The 8670-nt window shown below is 44.2% G+C and overlaps 1 protein-coding gene across 1 annotated transcript in view; it reads right to left on the reverse strand.

Annotated features, from left to right (window-relative positions):
• The window catches only part of CREB3L2 (cAMP responsive element binding protein 3 like 2), a 124780-nt gene extending 116776 nt beyond the window's left edge, over window positions 1-8004 (reverse strand). Inside the window, exon 1 of the mRNA XM_052638653.1 lies at window positions 7531-8004. Within this exon, the coding sequence (XP_052494613.1) occupies window positions 7531-7632 (102 nt within the window). The 5' untranslated portion in view covers window positions 7633-8004. The remainder of the gene's footprint in view (window positions 1-7530) is intronic.
• Window positions 8005-8670: the final 666 nt, after the last annotated feature.

Genomic DNA, 8670 nt, shown 5'->3' on the forward strand with positions numbered 1-8670 from the left:
AGGGATCTTCCTGACCCAGGGATCAAACGTGAGTCTCCGGCATTGGCAGGCTCATTCTTTACCACTGAGCCACCTGAAAAGCCCATGCACGCAGAGCAATTTCATATTTAAATGTCTCAAAACTTCTTACATTTGCTAGCCCATCTTTATGAGAAAAACAACCATTGGCTAAAGGAACATATCTTTTCATTAAGGGAAGGTCCAGCAACTCAGACTATTTTAGCAATGATCGTTACACATGGTCATGCTGGTTGCGTCTAAACCAATCAAGTAAATCCCTTTCTAGCCATTGGGATTTAGAAATGATGAAGTCATCCAATCCTTAATAATAAAGCTTAAAGAGAAATCAGGTGGTGAGCTTCTGAAAGTTTCTCTCATCCTAAAAACAGACACAGGCAAGGCACGACCTCTCTTCTTCCTCTGGATATTGTCATATTGAATACTTGAGACCCATATGGGTATGAGTTGCTTTCTGGTCACCAGCAACTTGAAGATGACACCTGGAGATGGAATCTAGGCCCACACTGACCGAGGAGCACATGAATCAGCCAAACATGTAGCTATACTTTTAGGAATCTTGCAACAGAACATAATAATTCACTTATTATGTAGGAAATGGTGGCGGCTCAGCTGGTAAAGAATCCTTCTGCAATACAGGAGACCTGGGTTCGATCCCTGAGTTGGGAAGATCCCCTGGAGAAGGGAAAGCCTACCCACTCCAGTATTCTGGCCTGGAGAATTCCATGGACTATACAGTCGCAAAAAGTCGGATTTCACTTTCACTTTCATTATGTAAGCAATCTGAATCAATTTTCAGTTGTTCACAGCTGCGAGCATTGTCCTTTAATTCGATTATTAATCTAGATGCAAGGCCTGATTTCTCCTGTCAGAGCAACTTCACATCAGAGTTCGAGAGAAGATTATCACTCAGGGATCTCTCAAGAAAGAGAACAAGTACAAAACTCAGCATTGCCCTCTCATCTTCCAGAATCATGTCCAAACCCACCTTCCCCCAACCCATGTCAACCCCATAAGAACAACTTTGTAGGAAATAATATAATTGAGTCAAAGACTTTTCACCACATCAATGAAAATTCTTTAAATCATCACTAAATCAGTAACACAATGCAAGGCTGCCTTGGGGGGGGGGGAGTTCCCCAAATACTTCTCGCCCACTACCTGGCTATCGCCTTGGGTTCTGCATTTAGAGATTCACCCTCTTAATCTGAAGTAATTATTGTTAAAAATAAATGCCCACTTAGAGGTTCACATGTTAAGTATTATGAATATTAATATTTTTAGTGTTAAGCTTATCAAATCTTTCCTGAGAGCAAAATGAAAGAGAAGGGGTTGAAAAGGGAACACCATTACAGCAAGCACTTGGGGTCCAAGAAGTGAGGGAAACACAAAAGGAGTGGGGCTGAAGAAAGGTGACATAGGGCCTCCAAGACATAATCTATTGACTTCACAATTCTGTGTCCTACTGGAATTCATTACCTTTATTCAGCTGGTGGAGGTCAGGTAACCAGAGGTCAGGTAACCAGAAGTAATGACTTCTCACTCATGAGGACCCAGAGTCTCACACAGAATCTGGCCAGGGACCAACAATTGGAGATGAACATCACAGCAAAAGCTTCCATATCCCACTGGAGCCCCGTCAAGTCTCTGGGCCACCAAAAGGAAGGGGAAAGCACCAGCCTCGGAGATCAGCATCTGCCTTCCAGCAGTCACTGTGGCTGCGGAAGCCAGATTGGCCTCACATTCTCACCCCAGGCAGGAGGACCCTCCTCTCAACTCACTCCCCACCTACCACCCTCTGGCCTCAGTCTTTCTTTTATTGGATTATAATTGTTTACAGCGTTGAATTAGTTTCTGTTGTACAACAAAGTGAATTAGCTGTATCACAATAGCCAGGTCATAGAAGCAAGGTAGATGGCCATGAATGAATGAATAAAGGAGATGGATGAGATGGCTGGATGGCATCACGGACTCGATGGACGTGAGTCTGAGTGAACTCCGGGAGATGGTGATGAACAGGGAGGCCTGGCGTGCTGTGATTCATGGGGTCGCAAAGAGTCGGACACGACTGAGCGACTGAACTGAACTGAACTGGTACAGATATCTGATGGGCTCAGTCATTTACCTTTAAGAACCAACTGGATATAAAATTTAAGCAGCATAACCACTAAAAAATTCTACCAAGAACTGGATTTACACAAATTTAGCATTTAAAATGAGCAGAACTAAAGTAGGAGGTTGGAATTAACAGATACACACTGCTATAAATAAATCAGTAGTGTGTATCTACTTATAGCATGGGAAACTATACTCAGTATTTTGTAATAACCTATAAGAAAAAAGAATCTGAAAAAAGAAAAAAATTATATATATATATAAATAAATCTTGTGCTGTATACCTGAAACTAACACAACATTGTAAATCGACTATTTTGTTGTAGTTGTTTAGGCAGTAAGCCGCATCTAACTCTGCGACCCAATGGACCCTGGCCTTCCAGGCTGCTCTGTCCATGGAATTCTCCAGGCAAGAATACTGGAGTGGGCTGCCATGCCCTTCTCTGGGAGATCATCCCAGTCCACTGATCGAACTCGAGAGTCTTGCATTGGCAAGCAGATTCTTTACCACTGAGCCACCAGGGAAGCTCAGAAATACTTCAGTAAGATAAAATAAAATACTAAGCAGAACCTCTGTCATTATCTTTGCAAACACTTGGTAGTTCCAACTGTATACCTTTAAAAACAAATCACTGTAAACATTGATAAAATTCCTGTTTTTCAGATCGCTAAACTGAGCCATAAGAAAGATACCAGGAGCATGAAGCATCATACACAAATCCACTGCTAATCTTCCAGCCTCAAAGCCCTTCTTCCCCCAAGCACTCCTGCTTCCTCTATTCAGTACCCAAGGCCTCCCCCAACCCTGGTGGTGTTAAGCGAGCATCAGATCCCCATCCCTACAAGGAAATGGAGGCCAAAATCACCTCTAGTCCAGTTTCATGTGGTGCCTTTAAGTTGTCACTATTCAATCCCTAAATACTTTCAGAAGGTAAAAATTTGAACAGTACAAAAGGAATGGTGTAAAAACAACTCCCTCTCTCTTCCTCCCTCTCTTGACCTCTAGTCCCTCAAGTCACCTTAATAGAAAATCATTAATTATGTTTCTTGAGCATCCTCCCAGATATTGTTGTTGCTGTTCAGTTGCTAAGCCATGTCCAACTCTTTGCAACCCCATGAACTGCACCATGCCAGGCTTCCCTGTCCTTCACTATCTCCCGGAGTTTGCTCCAGCTCATGTCCATTGAGTTGGTGATGCCATCCAACCATCTCATCCTGTGTCACCCACTTCTCCTCCTGCCCTCAATCTTTCCCAACATCAGCATCTTTTCCAATGAGTCAGTTCTGCATCAGGTGGTCAAAATATTGGAGCTTCAGCATCAGTCCTTCCAATGAATAGTCAGGGCTGATCGCCTTTAGGATTGACTGGTTTGATCTCCGTGTTGTCCAAGGGACTATACCCCAGATTTAGTCGGGGTATATAATAATATATACAGATAAGATTTATAGACTGTTTTGCTCTTTAAATTGCAAAATCCCACAGTAAATTCCCAGAAGTGTAATCTGCACAGAATCTTAGAGGAAACACAACATCAACATTAGAAATGTCCAATACTCTGGCAGGCTGAGGGGAGTTTGACAAGGTGTCTTACAATGATTTGAAACCATAAAATACACACTCCTCATTTTTATAGCTGCCATCTTTTATGAAATCACTTTTAGCCTGTATCCAAAAGAAGTACTCACTGATTTAAAATTATATCTCATCATCTGTATGGGAACTAATTTTTAAGCTTCAAGAGGAACTGCAAGGCTCTAATAATTCAAGATTTAATGAGCAATTCCAAATTCAATCTATCTATGCACTCCTTTCATTGCGCCTGATGGCTCACAGAAGGTGCCTGGGAGATGTGACAATCCCAGCCTCCGGCAACTTCTATGTTTTTAAAATCAGGTAGGTGACAGTTTTGCCAAATAGACAGTAGCAATCATGCATGTAGTAGCTAAATCCCTATTTAGAGCAAAAGAGTGATCACGCTAAGAAGGGCTGGTGGCTGCACTGCCACCTTGGTTAAATATTAGCTGCCTTCAGACTCAGCAATTTCTGACTCCCCAAATATCCTTTCCCATTCCCTGACTCAGTTCCTTTTAAGTCTAGATCCTTCATTCATATAGCACAGTGGGCAAAAGCTTGGGCGCTGGAGGCAGCCAGACTTGAGTTTAAATGACCTTTACCAATTTGCTTAAACTCATTAAGCCACAGCTTTTTAATCTGTAAAACAACTCCTTCATTAGAACATAGAGGTTTTTTTTTTTTTTTTTGCCACAATGCAGGGCGTGCAGGATCTGAGTTCCCAGTCCAGGGATCAAACCCATGCCCCTGCAGTGGAAGCAGGAATTCTTAACAACTGGACTAACAGGGAAGTTCCATTGAGATATCATTTTTGTAAAGCACTAAGTACAATGCCTTTCATCAGAACTAGCTACATAATCTATGGGACCTGATACAAAGTCCAAATGTGGAGCCCCTTGTTCAAAGATTATTAAGGATTTCAAGATGGAGACAGCATAGCATCAGATTGCAGGTCCCTGTGGGACTGCACAGGTGGCAGGCCTATGAAGCTAGCCCTCCCTTTCAGATGATAAATGTTCAATAGATGGTAACTATACTACCTTACCGATTTTCCTCCCTGCAAGCTCTCCACTCCCTATGTGATGCCTAATCTACTCAACTTGGAAAGTTTCAGTGAGCCTTTCCAAAAACAGGCACTTTGCCTGGAGTAACCTGCATTTACAAGGAAGAAACTGACCCAAATGGGGGGATCTAAAACAGAAAGTGATGTTACCATAAGTTCATGCCAGATGCACTCCCACCTGAGGGCCTTTGCTCTGGTTTTTCAACCTGCTGAGATCCTTCTTCCCTCCTTCAAGCCTCTGTTCAGATCCACTTTGTATGGGAGGCTTATTCCGATCACTCAATTCACTTTATCCCCCTTACCTTACTCTCTATTCTCCTTACACTCTATCCCCCTTACCTCACTCTCATTTTACTTTTTCCATAGTACTTTATAGTCCAGCATAATATATCTCTTATTTCTTATGCTTGTTTCATTGTTTATCTTTCCTTGAACATGCACGCATAGAGTGTAAGTTTCTCAAGGTCAAGCATTTTGAGGTTTTTTTGTTCACTGATATACCCCAGCTGCTTGAGGGCAAGAGGAGAAGGGGGTGACAGAGGATGAGATGGTTGGGTGGCATCACCGATTCAATGGACTTGAGTTTGAGCAAACTCTGGGAGATAGTGAAGGATAGGGAAGCCAGATGTGCTGCAGTCCATGGGGTCACAAAGATTTCAAAATGACTATCAACTGAACAACAACAACTGCTTAGAGCAGTGTTTTGCACATAGAAGCTACTCAACAACCATTCACTGAAAGAACAAATCTTTGAGTGAATGCATAATCAGGCCACCCTTTTTCCACTTAGAGGTCAGGCCATTTCACATTATGGACAAATGGCAATAATAACGAGCTCTGCAACTGGATACTCAACAGAGTTCAAGAAACAGATGGGAAAGTTATCTATTTTCAAATCTCTGCCAAACTCCCCTTAGTTTAGAAGGAATATAATCCAGTCGTCTGTGCTACTAAATCTCATCTTTCAACGCTAATTCATATACTCAGTTTGTGGGCCATGACTTGCAACAGTGACAAGTGGTATTTTATATGAGAGCTGCCCAGAAGAGAGACAAGTCCCTAAGTGGCAGACATAAAAAATAACTGAAAAAAAATCAAATTAGAAGAAAAATAATCACCCGTCACTGCTTCATCACAATAAGAGAGAAAAACTAAGCCCTTACTACCAAGAGAAAGGTAAGGTCTTTACTCCTGAAACTGTTCATAAAGATGTGAGAGCCAGCCTGAGCAGTTCTGCCTGGAGTTAATGCCACAGTCACAGGTAGCATCTCAAACCCTGAGATCTCACAAATACAAGTCCCGAGGCCCAAGGAAGGGAATGTGGACCCTGCACATAATTTATCCCACCAGCTGAAAGATAACCCAAAGCATTACAGCTGTTGGATGAGACATTTACACAGTATTCACAAGGACAAAAGAGAAGAGCTGCCCCTCGCACATGGTTCAGGTGTGGCCCACGTCAGGAGAAACATCTGGAGATATTATCAGAAGATATTTGAGGGCCAATGTGCTCTCAGCTCTGTCTTGGCAACAGGAAGCACATCTGGGCCCCCAGTCGAAATGCGGTCCACATGGTCTCCTTGGGACAGGCTGATCGAGCACAGCCCAAAAGATCACACCACACAGCTGGCTTTTGACCCAGCATGGGCTTCCACTCCCTCTCAGCCCGCCCTCTGCCTGTTTTCAACAAGCCATTCTCAGCCACCACAAATGCTTTGGTGGGAATCACAGGGAGGCCCTCCTCCCTTTTCCCAAAATAACGTCAGCCAGAGGCCAAGGCCAGAGAGGTGGAGCCTGCAGGCCATTTTGCAAAAGTTTCAAATATCCTGGCACTGACCCCACTAAAAGAATCATAAAGGAAAAACAGCCAAGCTTCTCATTTTCTTATTAGTGTTTCTCCTTCTCTCTCTCAATATAAACTCTGCATTTGTAAAAAGAAAAAAAGAAACAAAGAGATCTCACAATAAAGTCACAGTCTCAGTGCTAGTTGTAAACACAATTTCATGTTGCAAATTTAATGCTAAACACTTAGTTGAAATTGAAAACTTTTAAAGAAATGTGTGTGCTCTATGAGAGTTTAATGCACAAAAGGGTCGCTGGGGCATAAGGCTGAGCAAGGAACTGGTGAGCTGTCCCACCTTCCCCAAACCCTTTCCGAAATGTGCACTGTCTCAGATTTTCCATACCCCTTTGCTGATCTTTCCTCTGAAGAAGGAGGAAGCAGACTTCTTGGCTGCATGGTTAAAGGAGTCAAATAAAGCAATCTTTCTCCTAAAAGGAAGGGGCCTTTTTTCAAAACATACACACATACGTAGAGGTATATTTCTTAAAATACAAATTAAAAAGTAAAGAAGAGAGGGAGAGAATATGACGGCGAAGAAAAGAAACTGCTACTTTGTTTTGTCCAGTTTTTTAAAAGCAGCCCACAAAAATCAGTAGCAAACGAAACATTATCAAACCATCTACCCGTTCTCCAGCTTTATGGAGCAATAGGAAATGAAATAGCAGATGTGAAAAGCCCCCGGGGAAGAGTATAAGTTGCTAAAGGAATACAAAGGGTCGTTACTGTTATCAAAAACTTAAAAGGGCCAGCGGCCCACCTTCACTTTTCAGCTAGAAAAACCACACCTCTCTCCAGATTGCTCCATTCCGGGCAAGCTCTTCCCCAAATACTCCCTTCCGAGTTTGCGGTCCCGAGCTGTTCCTTTGATGACAATTATCCCTCTCCAGCCGCCCCTTCCCCTGCCCACCGAGTCCTCACCGTGTGGTACATGAGCGCCTCGGTCTCCCCGGGCTCTGACAGCTCGCTCAGCTTGCGGTCCCACTGCAGGACGCTCGGCTCCCCGCTCTCCAGCACCTCCATGGTGGGCCGAGGCGCGATGGGCCGAGGATGCTGAGCGCAGGAGGGGAGCGGACTGGGCGGCCTCGGTGGGCGAGATCCGCCTCCGCGTGAGGGTGTGTGCCTGTGTGTGTGCCCGAGTGTGCGTGCGTATGCGTGTAGCTTATGCACTTAGGAAGCAAACGGTTCGCTCCTCTGCCTCAGAGAGAACTGCCAAGGGTCCAGTGTCCTCGGAGATCTGAGAATCTCCTGAGGAGAGATTGTCCAGAGATCAGATCGTAGGCTGAGGAGAATAAACCAGGGTGTGCCTCCAAAAGAAAGGCAGGAGATCAGTTCTCATCCCAAGAAAAGCCCCTCTCAATAAGCCCACTCTCCGCTACTGCGCCAGACTCAAAACTTTGAGACTCCCCAGGGCGCCTCAGCTCTGCTCCAGGACGCAACTAAGATTCCGCCTCCCTCCAGGACGGGGACCAATCGGATGCTCAGTTCTCCGCCCTATCCAATCAAAAGTCTTGCTCTCCGCCCAAAGGCAGGGACTGCGGGAAGTCCCCGCCCATGCCTTGGAATGTGGGCAGGCAGCGCCTTTGACGTCACCGGGGAACTACTCTGGCCGAAGTGCCGCCGCAGCCACCGTCTGCGGCAGCAGACAAATGGACAGCTTGGATCCTCGAGTGAAGGACTGGGGGAACAACCAATGAGAAAGGAGAGCCTGGGAGGGACAGCCAATCAGATAGCGACAAGAATACATTTTATAAGAGGGAGGGTGCGCTCAGTCTACTGAGAAAGTCAAAGAAATTAGGGCGCGCGTCTGGGAGATCGCGGTGCTGTGAGCGCGGGTTTAAATTCTGTCTTAAGTATTTTCAAGTAGATTAGCTTATTTGACTCTTTCAGAACAATAAATAAGTCACACGTTGCACACAAATATAAATATTCTCTCATGAATTTATGTTAGCATATATCTGGCAAATTGTAACTGTTCATGCTTCCTCACATTTTCTCTCCCACTTTCTGTTAGGCTCTTCTGTCGTGTTTTTTATGGGCTTTTTTTTTTCTTTTATTTAC

Source organism: Budorcas taxicolor, chromosome 4 (assembly GCF_023091745.1).
Source record: "Budorcas taxicolor isolate Tak-1 chromosome 4, Takin1.1, whole genome shotgun sequence".
Classification (NCBI taxonomy): domain Eukaryota; kingdom Metazoa; phylum Chordata; class Mammalia; order Artiodactyla; family Bovidae; genus Budorcas; species Budorcas taxicolor.